Source organism: Cuculus canorus, chromosome 24 (genome assembly GCF_017976375.1).
Source record: "Cuculus canorus isolate bCucCan1 chromosome 24, bCucCan1.pri, whole genome shotgun sequence".
Classification (NCBI taxonomy): Eukaryota; Metazoa; Chordata; class Aves; order Cuculiformes; family Cuculidae; genus Cuculus; species Cuculus canorus.
The window spans coordinates 4807167-4824347 of record NC_071424.1 but is presented as its reverse complement, the minus strand read 5'-3'; the positions used below and the strand labels follow the sequence as shown (position 1 = coordinate 4824347).

At 57.1% G+C, this 17181-nt stretch overlaps 2 protein-coding genes across 5 annotated transcripts in view; one reads left to right on the top strand and one right to left on the bottom strand.

Moving 5' to 3' along the window:
• The first annotated feature begins 247 nt into the window (after positions 1-247).
• On the top strand, positions 248-4684 carry RPL10A (ribosomal protein L10a). The gene is made up of 6 exons (XM_054087772.1): positions 248-327; positions 517-591; positions 1396-1476; positions 1814-1962; positions 2919-3091; positions 4482-4684. Exons 1-6 carry the CDS (start codon positions 323-325, stop codon positions 4650-4652), a joined length of 654 nt encoding a protein of 217 aa, XP_053943747.1. The 5' UTR covers positions 248-322; the 3' UTR covers positions 4653-4684.
• A 1127-nt stretch (positions 4685-5811) lies between these two features.
• Positions 5812-17181, bottom strand: part of SCUBE3 (signal peptide, CUB domain and EGF like domain containing 3) — a 45106-nt gene continuing 33736 nt past the window's right edge. The window contains exons 11-23 of one of the 4 annotated variants that reach the window (XM_054087769.1): positions 15921-16043; positions 15206-15301; positions 14310-14402; positions 14108-14224; positions 13863-14024; positions 13244-13447; positions 12982-13143; positions 11485-11652; positions 11232-11393; positions 10802-10999; positions 9686-9838; positions 9427-9506; positions 5812-9245 (exon numbers count right to left, since the gene is read on the bottom strand). In XM_054087769.1, the coding sequence (XP_053943744.1) occupies positions 9096-9245; positions 9427-9506; positions 9686-9838; positions 10802-10999; positions 11232-11393; positions 11485-11652; positions 12982-13143; positions 13244-13447; positions 13863-14024; positions 14108-14224; positions 14310-14402; positions 15206-15301; positions 15921-16043 (1868 nt within the window). In that variant the 3' untranslated portion in view covers positions 5812-9095. Of the gene's footprint in view, positions 9246-9426; positions 9507-9685; positions 9839-10797; positions 11000-11231; positions 11394-11484; positions 11653-12981; positions 13144-13243; positions 13448-13862; positions 14025-14107; positions 14225-14309; positions 14403-15205; positions 15341-15920; positions 16044-17181 lie in introns of all 4 variants that reach the window. The other 3 variants (XM_054087770.1, XM_054087768.1, XR_008453522.1) reach the window with 3 other exon arrangements.

The window sequence follows — 17181 nt, the reverse complement described above, 5'->3', positions numbered from 1 at the left end:
CGAACATGGCGCCAATGCAATTCTGCTCTTCCCAACACGGGGCCGGGTGCCACATCCCGCCCCTCACAGCATCTCTCCAGAGCTGCTTGCACTTCCCCTCCCCACATGGCGCTGGATGCCACTCTCCGCCACTCTTAGCAGGCTCTCCTGTTTCCAGCACAGCGCCAGGCGCCACTCCTAACATGGCGGCCACACCGCGCCCACTCTGACACCCCCAGCATGGCGCCCCCTGGAGGCCAAATCTCGCGAGATCTCGCCCTCTTTATAACTCGCAGGGGGGACTGCGGCCTTCCTTTGCTCCCGCGCAGCCGCCGCCGCCGCCATGAGGTTGGTGCTGGGTCCGCCGCTATCCGCCGCCATCCGCGCCCGCCGGTCCCTGCGGGGCGCCCCGAGCGGCCGGGGGGGCGCGATGGCGGCGGGGCGCGGGCGGAGGGGTGCGATGGCAGAGTGGGGGGAGCGCGGGGCGCGCTCGGCGGCCCGGTGAGGCCTGAGCCCGTGCCGCCTCCCCCTCCGCAGCAGCAAGGTCTCCCGGGACACCCTGTACGAGGCGGTGAAGGAGGTGCTGCAGGGCAGCAGGGTCAAGAAGCGCAAGTAAGAGCCCGTGGCTGGGGACCCGCTCTCCTCTAGATCGGCTGGGCCCTCGCCTGTGTTCCCTTCTCCTCTTACCCCCATTCCTTCCCTGCTCACCCCTTTTTCCTTCCTCCCCCCCGCTCCCTCCTTTTTCCCCCAGCTCTCCCCTTTCATCTCTCCCTGCTCCCCCTTTTCCTCCTTCCCTTATTTCCACTTTCCCTCTTTCTCTTTTCTCCCCCTTTCCTCTCTTCACTCCTCTCCGTTTTTCCTCCCCTTTCCCTTCTCCCTCCTTTTCTCTCCTTTTTCTTCCCTCTTCCCTTCTCCCTTCCTTTTCCCCCTTCCTTCCCCTTCTCCCTCCTTTCCCCCGCTTCCTTCCCCTTCTCCCTCCTTTCCCCCGCTTCCTTCCCCTTCTCCCTCCTTTCCCCCGCTTCCTTCCCCTTTTCCCTCCTTTCCCCCTTTGTTTCCCCTCTTTTCTCCCCCTTTCCTCCCTTCCCTCCTCTCCCTTTTTCCTCCCCCTTCCTTTCTTCCTCCCTTTTTTCCCTCCTTTTCTCTCCTTTTTCCTCCCTCTTCCCTTCTCCCTCTTTCCCCCGCTTCCTTCCCTTCTCCCTCCTTTCCCCCGCTTCCTTCCCTGCTCCCTCCTTTCCCCCGCTTCCTTCCCTGCTCCCTCCTTTCCCCCGCTTCCTTCCCTGCTCCCTCCTCTCCCCCGCTTCCTTCCCTGCTCCCTCCTCTCCCCCGCTTCCTTCCCTGCTCCCTCCTCTCCCCCGCTTCCTTCCCTGCTCCCCTTTTTTCTTCTCCACTCTTTCTAACCCCTTCCTCGCTCCCCAGGTTCGTGGAGACGGTGGAGCTGCAGATCAGCCTCAAGAACTATGACCCACAGAAGGACAAGCGTTTCTCCGGCACCGTCAGGTTCGGCATCCTCTTGCTCCCACCCAGCCTTCAGCCTGCGCCTCCTCCTCTTCCTCAGGGTCCTGCCCTGCCGGAGGACGCAGCGCTGAACTGCTCGGGTAGTTCAGTCCGCTCCGGCGCAGCGGGAGCGGCTGGACGGACCCTCACCCTGGGTCTTAAAACATGAGGGGAGGTGGGAGAGGCCTTTGTGCCATCCCCACCGCCCTGCTGGAGAGGGCAGGTTTGGAGCCGTGGAGGAAGCTTCCCGGGCGCTCTGGTAAGGTATCTCCATGCTGGCTCCCATGGAAGTGTGTGTGACGCTGGTGGATCGTTAGAATTTGGGATCTTTCATCCACAGGCTGAAGTCAACCCCTCGGCCCAAGTTCTCGGTGTGCCTGCTGGGGGACCAGCAGCACTGCGATGAGGCCAAAGCAGTCGACATCCCGCACATGGACATCGAAGCTCTGAAGAAGCTCAACAAAAACAAGAAGCTGGTGAAGAAGTTGGGTGAGTTGAGGTGTGGGTCGGGTTCTGAGTATTATGGCTAACTTGGGAGGGTTGGGTAAGCGAGGTGGCTTTCCCTGTGTTCAGACTTCCACCTTGTTACCTTTAGGGAATAGAATTCCTAAAGTACAGGGATCTGTCTAGAATCTGCCCAGAAAAGCCAACAAACTGGTACAGGGGAGAAAGTCTGACAGGTCACCTCACCAGGAGGGAGCCTGAATGAGAGGTTGATACTTAATCATCTTTAAGGTCTTTACCCAAACCATTCTATAGTTGTCCTCCAGAAGGAAGGGATACAGGAAAATGTTCCTGTCTTTGGATTTTTCACCCTTAATTGCTGTTCCTCGCCTTCCCAGTCTGGGAGCAGGAGTGTGGCAAAAGCAGAGGAAGGCTGGGGGAAAAGTTAGCTTGGCAGTTTTTGTATGAACTGAATGAAATTTGCTTGGTAAGAGAGAAAATCTTTCCCTCCCTGCAAATTCTATGTCCTTCTGGTACGTATCCTCAGCAGACAAAGACAAACTTCCCACTCGGTCCATAATTAGCTTTGGAACCACGTGCAGGTAGGAGATGATGTAGGATGCTAGGGCTGTTAGCTAAGCCTCTCTGAGGTGTCATCCATCCATCTATGCCTCCCTTCATGTGTGCACGGGCTGTGGTGGGAGCTCTGAGTTCAACGTTGGGTTCCTGTGGCTCTTGAAACACCAGTTTCTTCAGGGAGATGAAATGTGCAATAGGAGTGTGCTCACAGGGTGTGATACTGGGTTCTGGTGGGTTTGGCTGTTATGGGGTCATTCCTAATACAATTTAGCAAAACCAGCTGAGACTCAGCTGGGCGAGACTCGGAAAAATTCAGAAGTGCTTGTGTTAAGGGGAATGGAGCAGCGCAGTCTCGGCTCACCTTCAAGTTCAGTGTTGGAGCTGAGAGTCTGTCCTTACCTGCATCGTTTCTCTCCTCATAGCTAAGAAGTACGATGCCTTCCTGGCTTCTGAGTCTTTGATCAAGCAAATTCCTCGAATCCTGGGACCAGGGCTGAACAAAGCCGGCAAATTCCCATCCCTCCTCACCCACAACGAGAACCTGGTGGCCAAGGTGGATGAGGTCAAATCTACCATCAAGTTCCAGATGAAGAAGGTAAAGCGGGGCTTTTCCTCTCTAGTGCCTGAGGGGTGGTTTGGGGCACGGCTGCCATCCCTGTTCTGGGCTGTAGATGTCCCTCCATCTTCCCAAAACAGCGACTGGAGACGAGGAAGGAGGAGTCATTTCTCTATGGTTGGTACAATAAATGGTTGGATAGTCCTGATGTTTCAGTCCTGAGCACAATCAAGCGTAATTAATGCTTCGTGCAGTAAGTGGGTGACGCTCAGGGTGCGCCCCGTGGGTCTGCACGCGGTGCTGCTTTGCCAGGGGCAGGATATCTGCGATACCTGCTCTTGTTGTCGAGGTGTTGAGGCGAGCTGACTTCCCAAAATCAAAATATCCCTCCTCAGGCGCTTTAATCTCATGCCAGCAGTCTGAACGCGACTCACTGGTGTTACTGGGAATTAGCAGCTCTGGTAGCCAAGGTGTGTCCTTGGACTCCAGCTGGTCTGAGCCTGGGGGCACAACAGCTGGGAGGACAGATGTGATAGTTGGCAGATGCTGGAGTGTTGGAAGTCGCTGAGCTAATGATAGCCTGTTGCTCAGCTGGCTTTTTGTTCTCAGCCAGTGGGGAACGTGGATTTGCAGGCTCCTTGGTGGGGCTGGCGGGCAGGGACCTGGCCTGGTGGTACCTTGTGTGCAGAAAGAAAGGGCTGTTGGCCGGGGCCCAAATCGGAAGGTGGAGCTGGTGCTATGGTCAGCAGTGAAGTTGGGAGCTAAGAGTCTGTCCTGTGCTGCCTGATACACGATGGATTTGCACCAGGATCTGCTCCTGCTCCAGCACCAGTTCGATACAGGGCTCTTGGTTTCCCCATCTCTGTCACCTTTGCTCTTAGAGGAGAGCAGCCTGACTCAAGCTTTTGTTCAGAGATGGCGTTCCCAGATATGTCCGTGGGTGCCATGTGCCAAATATGATGGGTAACAGCATGGATAAGCTGGAGAAGTCCAGGAAAGGGAAAGCTGGGGAGGGGCTCTGCATCAGGGAGTGCAAGGACAGGACGAGGGGGAACAGTTTTCAGCTGAAAGAGGAGAGATTGAGATGAGATCTTAAGGAGAAATGTGTTTCTGAGGGGGTGGGGACGCCCTGGCCCAGGTTGCCCAGAGCAGTGGTGGCTGCCCCATCCCTGGAGGGGTTCAAGGCCAGGTTGGATGGGGCTTGGAGCCCCTGATCCAATGGGAGGTGTCCCTGCCCATGGCAGGGGGTGGGACTGGATGGCTTTGGGGTCCCTTCCAACTCAAACCGTTCTATGATTCTAATTAATGTTCATCTGCCAGAAAAGGCGTGAGATTATTTGGCAGCCTGCAGGGTTTACATCAGTGCTGGGCTGTCCTGTTGTCCCTTGGTAGTCGTTGGGTGGTGGGTGACCTTGCTGTCTGTTCCCAGGTGCTCTGTCTGGCTGTGGCTGTCGGCCACGTGAAGATGACAGAGGATGAGCTGGTCTACAACATCCACTTGGCCATCAACTTCCTGGTGTCCTTGCTGAAGAAGAACTGGCAGAACGTGCGTGCGTTGTACATCAAGAGCACCATGGGGAAGCCCCAGCGCCTCTACTAACAGGGCAGCAATAAACTTTTAGGACACCTACAGCTGTGTGGTTGGTTGTGTTCCTCTAAACGGTGCTAGGAAGGGTTTGCTGAAGAGCTGCTGGCTTCCCTGTAGCCAGAAAGATCTCAAATGCTAGGTTGAGCTGCTAGGAATGTGAATTTAGATGGAATATCAGACTATGGGAGAGTGGAGGGAAGGAGTTGGGTCGTCCTGCGTTCAGAGCAGGGCAGGAGGAGGAGGAACAGCTTGGCCCACATCTGGAACAAGCAAAACTGAGGTGGTGGTTGCCACAACTAAGGGTGGATGGTGCAGGTATAACTAACTGCTCAGCAGTGGTGCTGCAGCACCCAGTTTGCCCCCAGAGGGGACCTTTACCCCATGCTGAAGCTGTCTTGCAGGTAGGGCTCTGCCCCAAGCTAGCAGCCTCCCTGCTTGGGGGGCATCAGGGTGGGGGGCATGGATGCTTAGAGAGTTCTAGAGTGATGGGATCCTGACCAGCAGCAGCTCTGGAGGAGCTGGTGGGGGCTACCAGGAGTAATGGGGGGCCTGGGGGAAGGAGCAGCAGCCCAGTGGGAGACTGAGGGCGGAGGTAAAGAGTTTTCCATCTCTTCTGAGCTGCTCGTTGTCCAAATGTGCACTCGCAGCCCAGAAACCGACTGTGTCCTGGGCTGCATCCAAAGCAGTGGGAGCAGCAGGGAGGGAGGGGGTTCTGCTCTGCTCAGCTCTGGTGAGACCCCACCTGAAGCCTTCTGTCCAGCTCTGGAGTCCTCAGCACAGGGAGGACATGGAGCGGTTGGAGTGGGACCAGAGGAGGCCACGGAGAAGATCCAAGGGCTGGAGCACCTCCTGTACGAGGACAGGCTGAAAGAGTTGGGGTTGTTCAGCCTGGAGAAGAGAAGGCTCTGAGGACACCTTAGAGCAGCTTCCAGTGCTGAAAGGGGCTCCAGGAAAGCTGGAGAGGGGGTCTTGATGAGGAAGCGCAGGGACAGGACAAGGGGGAATGGTTTTGAGCTGCAAGAGGGGAGATTGAGAAGAGATTTTGGGAAGAAATGTTTTGCTGTGAGGGTGGGGAGGCCCTGGCCCAGGTTTCCCTGAGAAGTGGTGGCTGCCCCATCCCTGGAGGTGTTCAAGGCCAGGTTGGATGGGGCTTGGAGCCCCTGATCCAGTGGGAGGTGTCCCTGCCCATGGCAGGGAGTGGGACTGGGTTGGCTTTGAAGTCCCTTCAACCCAAACTTCCATGACTCTGATGTATATAAATAAATACATTGTATAGTGAAGGGTTATGGAATTAGGTAGGATTTCAGCTTCTGGGGAGAAAAAAACCATGAGCAGAGCTTGCCTTGCATCCGAGGGAACAAAACAATGAAAATAGTTTTGGACCCTGCTGTTAAAAAAGCTTTAAAATAAGCGTCAGAGCTGGTTTCTGAAAGATCAACACAACACCAAGAAATTCCATTTAATAATTAAAAAAAGACAATACAAAATGCAAACATTTCTTTTTACAAAGTTCAGATACATTTTTTTTTTTCTCTTTTAATCAAGTGCAAATAACTTCATGAACTACATCTTTCTCATTACTTTAATCACTTTTTGCTGGAGATGGTCATCATGGCCCGCTGCAAAAGGCAGACATAAATATCCCAACATGAAAAGAACAAAAAAAAACCCCAACAACCCCTATTTTTTGTTCACCGTGGCGCAACATTCAATGCATCCGAGGTGGCTGCTGAGGCAGTTTTCAGCCTTCCAAACCTTTTCTGGGTGTGGGTGTAGAGGGGCTGAGCTGTAGTGAGGGGGTTCTGGTGACCCTGTGGGTTTTTTTAGGGGAAGTTATTTGGTGAAAGGGGTTGGGGGAGCCCTTACCCGGTGTTTTTGGCTGTTACAGGAGGATTTGCTGCCCGGCTCGCCCTTCCCAAGCTGCTTTAAGGGAGTGGAGGTGGTTGGTGTATTGGTGGCAACCAGGACACCCTGAGAACTTCAGGAGCTCCAGAGTCAAGGTCAGAGCGTCCCTGCTGTTAAATCACAATTCATGAACTTCTTGGTGAGCGCGAGCAGCTGTGTCGCACCGGTTGGTCATTCCTGCCTTGGTTTTAGTTTTGCCGTTGTGGTTTTTTTTTCTCCTTTCTAACTCTAAAAGACCTTTTCGGTGGTCACCGCTCCGCTGCCACTGCCCTGCAGCTATAAACCCCCCCCCTTCCAAATCCCTACAACAGCTTTTGTGCATCAAAGCAACTGCTTTCAGACACCAACCAAGGGAAAAACAACTCAGCCTGCAGATGTTGAGCTTCCAAACAGGCTGGAAGCCGGGTGGCAGGAGGAGTAAATCCACAGCTGGGATGAATCAGGGCAGCCTTTTCCAATCGATGCGTCTTGGGGACAAAACTCAGCCCCCTTTGCCAGCGCTCACCCAGCCCACAGCCCCCAAGAGAGCCCAGAAGATGCTTTTGGGGTGCTGGAGCAGCATGGATCGAGGAGGGAAAACACGGGCCAGCAGTTGCCTCCTGGTTTTGGCAAGGACTGATCCAGGGGGAATGCGCAGAGCAATAAATAATTGGTTCATTAAGAGCAGGGCTCAGCTCGGATGTGCTCAAGGGGACAGCGAGAGAGACAGGCAGGGATGGGAGGGGACCTGCCACCAGGAAAGCAGCAGTCCTGGCAGCTCCAGGTGTTGGAGAGGATGAAGATGGGGATGAAGGCACAGGGAGGTGACAAGCTGAGAGCTGCTGGGAGGGCTGGAAAGGGAGTGAAGCTTGGGGAAGGGTGACCGGTGGCAGTGGGCTCCTGTCCCCAGCATGAAGATGCCGGAGGGGGACAAACCCCTTGGTGACATCCACCCAGCTATTGTCCCCTGCCTGGCTGTCTGCAAAGCTGGGGAAGGAGATGAAACGGGGTAGGGGTGAAAGGTTGGGGTCCCCCCAAGATTCCAGCCCCCCCCTGGAAGGGGCTCCTGCAGCATCGCGGCAGGATGAGCACATGGAAAGGGATGGAGCCAAAAGCACCTGAAGGGACTTGGAAGCACAAAGCTTCCCCAGAGCCGCGGAGGGTGTGGATCTCCATACCTCGGGGAGAGATCTTGGGGCAGCTCCCTTGGGAAGGGTCCCTTCCTTCCTTGGGACCTGCCCTGGGTCTCCCCTGCGCCTTGGCTCACCCCGAGCCTCTGCAGAGAAGCAAAACACGCAGGTGACGGGGCCAAAACTTTTGCGTCTTCCTCACAACAAGACTCAAACAATCCCCAAACTGCGGTGGATCAGCCTAAAAGCACTCAACCACCCCAGCCGCTCCCTCTCCTCCGTGCTCGGACCTCAAACCCCTTCAAAACCTCACCCCATCCCACGCCGAGCAGGAGGGGCACCTTCTCCCTCCCCAAATGTGGGTTTTTATCGGGGAGAAACGCAGCAGAAAAGGTTGCAAGGCCTGAAAACACCGTCCCACCGCTCGGCAGGGTTGGCTTAAGGTTGGGTGAGTTTGGGATTTTTTTTGTTACAAATGCACATTCTCATTTTTCAGGCAGGTATAAATATTGTCGTTTCTAGTAGGAAAAAAAAACAAACAAAAAACAACCTTCCCTCTAAATAATATAAAGAAGACTCAAACGATTGCACTTAATTCATATGAAAAAGGTAGAAAGGAGGATATCCTAGTGCACCAACATTTACTCCTGCTCTTCACAAAGCTTGCTTTTCCGAGTTACTCTTTGGCAGAGCTTGTAAGAAAGTCTGGTTTCTTGGCACGAGTGTCTGGGGTAGGGGGGAAGGAAAGGAAAAAAAGCCCAAACCCGGCTGAAAGTTCTTCTCCTTCGCTCCCTGTTTTCTCCCGTGCAGCCAGACATTGTTTTCCGGGAACATGGCTTGGCTGTGCTTCCCTCCCAGCGCCGGCGCGACTCTCCGGCGGGACGGCCACCGGAGCCACCACGGTTGCCGTTGGCTGATGGGCTTTGCCGATGTCTCCTTTTATTTTTCTTTTTAACTGAGGATGCTATTTTTTTTTCTAATTTCTTTTCCCCCGATCTCCTCAAAGCGACGCCGGGAACTGAGGCGCCGCGAGAAACACGGCGTTACCTTCTTGCCATCCTCCGTGAAAGGGTTCGGTGGGGCTCAAACCACGACGATGACGCTCCTGATGTCATGAGCAATGGGGACAGACCTGGTGTAAAGGAAACCAAAGGGAGAACAGAGCCTGGTGAAACCACCAGCACTTCGGTTTCCTAAAACGAAGAAGCTGCTTTGGAAGAGAGGAGCAGCTTCGCTGGAGGCTGGATGAGATCGGAGCATCCCCCCTCCGGCTGGCAGCACGGCTCTGCGGGGACAAATCGTGGTGGGGACATCTGTGGGGCGAGAGGTGGCTGTCCTGGTGCAGCCGAGCGGAGGAAGGAGAAAATCAGAAAGGAGAAGGAAGGGAGAAGAGGTTTTCCTTGGCTGCGGGGTGGCCCGGTCGCAGTGGGGGCACAGTGGGCTATTTGTAAGGCCGGAGGAAGCTGGAGACTTTGGAGCGGAGGAGCTTGATGAAGGAGCGGGGCAGCATCTCCTTGTGTTTCTCCGTGTACTTGAAGTAGTTCTGGGGATGCGCCAGCACGTCGAAGAAAGCTTTGATGAGCTTCTTGTCCTGAGGGGAAGCCAAGCCAGAAGTGGAGGGTCACCATCCCACCCCGTGCTCCCCACGGCAGATCCAAAGTGAAGCCGTGGGTGAAGGGATGGCATCAGGACATACCCAAAGGGAAGGATGCTCCTGCATCCCAGCATTCCCCAAGTTCTGGGCAGTGAGGCCCCAGCAGGGACGTGCTCACCTTGAGGATCTCCTGATGGTTTTCAGAGGCGTAGAGCCTGCCGTCCCGCACAATGTCCTCCACCAGCTGCTCATAGTCCTCTGCAACACCCAGCCGAAAGCCATGGTTAGGCATGAGCTGTCACTCATCCCCAGCCCCCATCCCTAAGCCCATTCCTTCCAAATATCTGGGAGTTGAGAATTGGGAGTGACCTGGGTACCACACCAGGCTGGGAGGCACCAGCGTGCTGGGATGGCATCTCCTCACGCCCCACACTCACCATCGTAGGTCACGTATGGGATCTGGAAGCCCCGTGCGCTGTTGGCTTCACTGGTTTTGAAGTTGATCCACAGTTTCCGAGAGCGGGCGGTGAAGGCGATGGGCCTCTCGTAGGTCTGGCACGTCTCGTAGGTGGTGATGGAGGATGGAGAAGCTGTAGAGGAACGGCAAGAGGCCACGTGATGCTGGATGCCCACCAGCAGAGCTACCCACAGCTTTGCTGTGCTCAAATGCTCAGGGTGAAGGGAGCACTATGGATGGGGGTTGTCTGCGTTTGGTGAGGCTGAGATGCCCCAACCCTCACATTATGTACTGGGGGTGTTGGTTTTCATTCCTTGCTCTGGAAAGCTCTGAACGGAGCTTTTTTTACCCCCAAAAAAGGAGTGCTGAGACCCAGGTGTGCAACCCACGCTCAGAGCCTCTATTTTCCCCTGATCCAGCACGACACTGGCTTGGCAGGGTGATGCCAATCACTCCCCCAGATCCCCAAAAACATGTCATCATAGAATGGTTTGAGTTGGAAGGGACCTCAAAGCCCATCCAGTTCCAACTGCTGCCATGGGCAGGGACACCTCCCACTGGATCAGGGGCTCCAAGCCCCATCCAACCTGGCCTGGAACCCCTCCAGGGATGGGGCAGCACCACTGCTCTGGGCACCCTGCGCAGGGCCTCCCCACCCTCACAGCAAAACGTTTCTTCCTGAGATCTCATCTCAATCTCCCCTCATTCAGGTGAAAACAGTTCCCCCTTGTCCTGTCACTTCATGCCCTTGTAAAAAGTCATTCCCCAGCTCTCCTGGAGCCCCTTTCAGCACTGGAAGCTTCTCTAAGGTCTCCCCACAGCCTTCTCTTCTCCAGGCTGAACAACCCCAACTCTCAGCCTGTCCAGGAGGTTCTTCAGCCCTCGGATCATCTCTGTGGCCTCCTCTGGGCTCACTCCAACAGCTCCATGTTCTCCCTGTGCTGAGGACTCCTGAGCTGGACGCAGGGCTCCAGGTGAGCTTGTCCACTCCCGCTGCCTAAGGCTGTGGTTTTCTCCCTTTTCCAGCTCTGCCAAACCCCAGCCTCTTCCTCCCTTGGGTTGTCCCATGAGCACTGCGACACACTCGGTTACCTACAGTTTTTCCGCATGACCAAGACGTCGCCACACTCGTCTTCAGAGGGGAGGAAGATCTCCGGCACCACGATGAGGATCTTGCGCTTGGGCGGTGGGTTGATGTTCCAGGTACACTCGACATTGGCAGGATAATTCCCCGGGTAGTTGGGGGACTCAATGTAGCCCGTGTATTCGCCCAGTTCCCCCCCGCATTGCCGGTCTGCAAGGCACGGAGAGCCGGTTCAACTGGGAACCAGTTGCATGGGCACTGGGATGGGGGAGGTGTGTGTTACCGGGCAACTCTATTAGCATCGCTCCATGCATCCCCCATGCCTGCCCACATGCAAAAAGCACAAAAACGACCCGAACTCTATTTTAAGGCATTTTTAAGTATTTTTGAGGAGGGACCCTGCTTCATGCCGTGCCCCCGCTCCATTGCACCTCTTGCTTACTTTTGCACTGGGACACAGAGGTGGAACCATCAAAGTCGGTGGTGGTGTTGCCGGGACAGGCGATGCAGTAATTCTGCCGAAAATCAGGCTGATAGGTGCCTACGGCGCAGCGGATGCAGCGGTGGACACTGGTGTTGTAGTAGTGCCCGGGGGAGCACTGGACTGGGGAGGATGGGAGAGAAAAAGGGGCTGTGTCAGCCTCCAGGGTGATCCCACCGGGTGCCCCCCTTCCCTGGGACAAGTTCCCACCTACCCTTGGTGTCACAGTCCTGGAAAGAGAGGGCTCCCTCGTGGCGTGTGGTCAGCCCCCCGCCGCAGGGGAAGCACAGCGCCCGCCCCACCTCGGGCTGGTAGGAGCCACGGGGACACGGCTGGCATGGTTTGAAGCCGTCGACCGAGTGCTGGCCAGGGGGACACTGACCTGCGGGCACAGGTATCGCTCAGTCCCAGCACCCAGCATCGCTCAGTCCTGGCATCACTCGGTCCGCATCGCTCAGTTCTGGCATCTTTTGATCCCAGCACCTGGTACCGCTCAATCCCAGCACCCGGCATCACTTAATCCTGGCATTGCCCAGTCCCGGCACCCGGCATCACTCAGTCCTGGCATTACTCAGTTCGTATCTTTCAGTCCCAGCATCTGGCATCACTCTGTCCCGGCACCGAGCATCACTCAGTCCTGGCATCACTAAGTCCTGACATGGCTCAATCCCAGCACCCAGCATCGCTCAATCCTGGCATCACTCACTCGTGGCATTGCCCAGTCCTGGCACCCGGCATCACTCAGCCCTGGCATTGCTCAGTTCGCATCTTTCAGTCCCAGCATCTGGCATCACTCCATCCCAGCACCCAGCATCGCTCAATCCTGGCATCACTCCGTTCACATCGCTCAGTCCCAGCATTTGGCATCACTTAATCCTGGCATTGCTCAATCGCAGCACCCGGCATCACTCAATCCTGGCATCACTCACTCCTGGCATTGCCCAGTCCCAGCACCCGGCATCGCTCGGTTCACATCTTTCAGTCCCAGCATCTGGCATCACTGCATCCCAGCACCCGGCATCGCTCAATCCTGGCATCACTCGGTTCATATTGCTCAGTCCCAGCATCCGGCATCACTTAATCCTGGCATTGCTCAGTCCCAGCACTCAGCACTGCTTAATCCTGGCATCACTCAGTTCATATGGCTCAGTCCCGACATCTGGCATCTTTCAGTCCCAGCATCCGGCATTGCTCAATCCTGGCATTACTCAGTCCCGGCATCGCTCAGTCCTGGCACCTGACATCGCTCAATCCCGGCACCCGGCATCACTTAATCCTGACACCGCTCAGCCCGCATCACTCAGTACCGGCACCCACCATCACTTAGTCCTGGCATTGCTCAATCCCAGCACCCGGCATCGCTCAGTCCAGGCATCACTCAGCCCTGGCATCACTCAGCCCTGGCATCACTCAATCCCAGCAGCCGGCATCACTTCATCCTGGCATAGCTCAGTCCCAGCACCCAATGTGCCCCGGGCTCCCCCACCCCAAGAGTGGCTCCTCTCCCCCTCCCAAGCCTTGACAGCATGGATAAATCCAGAGCAAGCACTGCCTTCCCTGGGCTTCCCTCTAAATGCCCCAGATAACCATTTCTGTGGTTGCTGGGGACGCTCAGGGCTTTCCCCTCTTCTGGGTGACGGGTGATGACTGCGGGTTGAGGTTGCAGCCCTGGCCATGGTGCATGGACATCCCTCGCGTGTCCCTCCCTTACCTGTGCAGCCGGTGATGTTGGTGGCTCCCACCGGTCCGAAAGCATCGCCGCGGGGACACAGATCACAGGAGAGCTGCCCTTCCTTCTCCTGGTAGGTGCCAGCAGGGCAGGGGACGCATTGCTCCGTCTGTCCATGGTAATACGTTCCCTGCGAGCAGCTAACTGAGAGCCGGGGGGGATATCAGTGGGGTGGCAGGAGGGCTGTCACCACCCGGGGGACACGGCAGGTCCCCCACCCGGGTCACCCCACGATGCTCCTTACCACACTTGCCACCCAGGCGCTGCTGACCCGGTCCACAGCTCTCCTGTCGCTCCGGGATCACGCTCAGCTTCCGTGCCACCTCGTACTCCATCCCAGCGAAGCGGAGCAGGAATCGCTCCTGGTTGATGGATTTCTTCAAGGCTTTGATGGCCGCTTTCAGCTTTTTCTCCACTCTCTGTCGCAGGCAGTGCAGGTTGCAGCTGGCTGGGGATGCAGGGGGAATGCGGGGGTCCAGGGGGGACAGGGCATGCAATGAGAAGGAAGGGATGGAGAGAGAAACCCAGCAGGATTAAACCCATCTCCCAAACGCTTGGCTCCAAGCGCTGCTCGGAGCATCCCAGCCTGATGTGGGATGAGGACTGGTTTGTCTCTCCTTGCTGCGTGGGGATGGCACCATTCCCTTTGTCCCACCACCATCCCTCCTGGTCCCACCACCATCCCTCCTGATCCCACCACCATCCCTCCTGGTCCCACCACCATCCCTCCTGATCCCACCACCATCCCTCCTGGTCCCAGCAATGTCTTCGTCCCAGCAACATCCCCCTGGTCCCTGCACTGTCCCCTTGGTCCCAGTATCTCTGTTTGCACACAAGACAGGTCAGACCAGCTCTGTGCCCACCTGTGATCTCCTCTGGCTTGATCTCTGCCTCGAACTCCAGCGTGATGCGTGTCACCTCCTTGTTGGAGGAGTTGCGAGCTCGGCGGCCCTTCCCCTTCTTGGAGGAGTCGCACTTGAGGTTGACGAAGGCAACCTGGCAATCGGAGCAAGGTGCCGAACCGCCTGCATGCAGGGGGACAAGTCAGCACCTCAACCATCCCGGAGAGGATGGGCATCCCTTTCTCCCCCTCTCCATCGCGTCTCACCTTGCACCCCAGCCTTCCCGGCCTCATCCTGCTTGCCCTTGGCCCGCGGGTGCAGGTGGCATTTGGCATCCTTGATCTTGAAGGATGCTTTTTGCTTGATTGGCGCGGGGACAGTCTCTAAAAGAAAAGGTGGGTTCTCAACAACCGTGGCGCGGGGCAGCCCAGCCGGCGGTGGCCGTGGGCACCCTGGGAGCCCCCTTACCGAGGCACTGCTGGCTACTGTTGGCGTGTCTCTGCTGGCCACCCTGCCGAAGGACAGGGGTCCCACAGCTCACCGTGTAGCTGCTGTCCGACTCTGCGGGATGGAGGAATGGGAGTCGGGGGATGCTGGAGCGGCCGCCTGGTCCCCACGATGCTCTGCCAGGGGGATGCAGGGAGGCACGGCTGCGCCATGGAGGGATGATGCCCAGCACCCCGCCGTGGGGATCCTCCACCAGGGACTCATCCCAGGGATCTACACCCAGCAATCTCCACCAGAGACTCATCCCAAGGATCTACACCCAGTGATGTGGACCAAGGACTCATCCCATGGATCTACACCCAGCGATATCCACCAGAGACGCATCCCATGGATCTACACCAAGGGTTCTGCACCAAGGGCTCATCCCAAGGATCTACACCCAGTGATGTGCACCAGGGAGACATCCCAAGGATCTACACCCAGTGACGTGCACCAGGGACTCATCCCATGGATCTACACCCAGCAATCTGCACCAAGGGCTCATCCCAAGGATCTACACCCAGCAATCTGCACCAAGGACTCATCCCAATGATCTACACCCAGTGATGTGCACCAGGGAGTCATCCCAAGGATCTACACCCAGTGATCTCCACCAGGGACTCATCCCATGGATCTACACCCAGTGATCTGCACCAGGGACTCATCCCAGGGATGTACACCCAGCGATCTCCACCAGGGACTCATCCCATGGATCTACACCCAGCGATCTCCAACAGGAACTCATCCCATGGGTCTGTACCCCCCAAGCAACCACCTCCCTCCCTCTTCCGGGCCACTCCTTGAGTGCTTTCCCGCTCCACTTTGGGTCATGCAGGAAACTGGGGACACCCTGCCTGTGCTGGGGGTGGCACTGGTACCTGGCAGAAAGCGAGCCTTGGAGGCGCAGGTGAGGGCACAGCTGTCCTTCTTGCCCGTCTTGTTGCAGGTGAGGGTGGCCCGTGGTGGCACTGAACCTGGCAGGCATTTCACCAGGTCTGAGGGACACGCGCCGGCTGGCGATGACAAGAGGGGACACCCATGGCTGGGGGAACCCCTGCACCCTCCCAGGTCATGGGAAGGATTCACCGGGGAGGAGAGGGTGCCAGAGCATGGCATGGGGACTGAATCAGCTTCCCAACCCCTCCAGCACATCCTTGGAAATGCGAGGTGATTGCCGGGACTTCATTTTTCAGGGAGGGCAGCCTGTCCCCACCCAAGGGGAGGCAGTCAGGAGGAAAGGCATGGCCAGGACCATGAAAAGAGCTCCTTTGGGAACGTTTGCTGGCACAAAATCTTGCGACCAGCCCCAAGCACGGTCAAAAAAGCAACAAGAAAACCGATAGCAGAGGGAATGAGACAACACCTCATGATACTTCCCATCCAGACCCACATCAGACGGGCATGAGCCCCCAACCAAAAGCAGCCCACCCCACCCCAGAGCAACCCCGACATCCCCACGCTCCACCCACCCTGACCTTGCTCCCGACAGCTCCGAGTGATGGAGGGGCCGTGGGGCATTGGGACCCTCGGGCTGGAGGATGTGCAGGTTGTGCCGGAGCACGGCCGGCCATGGTGTGTCCTACCCCGACGTACCTATACAGTCCTTTTTGTTCCAGTGCAGCTTGCAGCCAGCGGGACAGGTACACTGGTAGCTGCCAGGAGTGTTGATGCAGCCGAATTTGCAGCCACCCCGGTTGATGCTGCATTCATCGACGTCTGCAGGGAAGAAGGAAGAGGTGATGAGCGAAAGGGGTAACAGTGGGCACCGAGCGAGACCCCCTCCAGGCTCTGGCACTGACTTGCTGCATTGTTTCAGGGCTGTGATTTTGGATGGATAAATTGCACGACCTGGTTGGAGATGGGGAGGATGCAGGGTGCTTCCAGCCATGTCTCCTCCCTGCAGCCACGATGTGGGACACGGAAAACCCCGACTGCCAGTGTCCCCGAAGGCTGGGCAGCGAGGAGTGCAGCCCACCCAAGCTGAGCCTGGCCCCAGCCCCGCGGTGGGCTGCGGAGCTGTGGGGGGCAGAAGACGGAGCTGACATGGAAGCACTTAGCAGCTGGGTTCAAAAGGCAGCTGCTCTGCAGCCCCAGCCCTGCTCCCCATGGCATGGACCCTTCGCCCCAGCCCTGCTCCCCATGGCACGGACCCTTCGCCCCAGCCCCAAACAGGGGCTTGATCCTCAAGGTCTGGTATGAAGCAGAGGCAGAGGTGGGGAGCATCCACAGATGGAGATACATCCCAAAATGCCCCTCCCTGCATGGCTCCCTGTTCTTGGAAGCGTTGCTGGGAGCCAGCGACCCCTCCATTGCATGGTCACATGGAGAGCATCCCTGGGGCCGTGCTGGCTCACACCGGCTGCGGATGTTGGGAGCACAAGGAGGGTTGCCCACTCTCACCAGCACCGGAGCACTCAGCCGTGTGCCGCCGTCTCCCGAGGCCAACGGCACCACCGCCGTGACACGCTCTGACAACCCCCCCAGCGCGTGTTTCATCTGCCTCTCCGCTTCCCGGGGCGCCGCACGCCCCCGCCTTTGGGAGCTATCTGACTTGTGAAACTTAAATCAAACCCTTTTGATGTTCCCCTTCCCACCCCGTCCCAGCTCCCTGCCAAAAACATCGGGGATTTCTGCCTCTCTCCCGCTGCAGACAAGTCACAAATTGTTGCTGTCGCTCCCTTTGAAGTTGCAGACACCAATGTCTGGCTGCGAGCCCTCTCCCTGCCTGGCCCTGACTTGGGGTACGCAGGGATCCAGCCCTTCCCGCAAGCTCTTGGGGTGAGTGTGGTCCTCAGGGATCCTGCGGTGCCCATGGCATGGGGCTGCCCCATCCCTGGGTGCTCCATGTACCTCC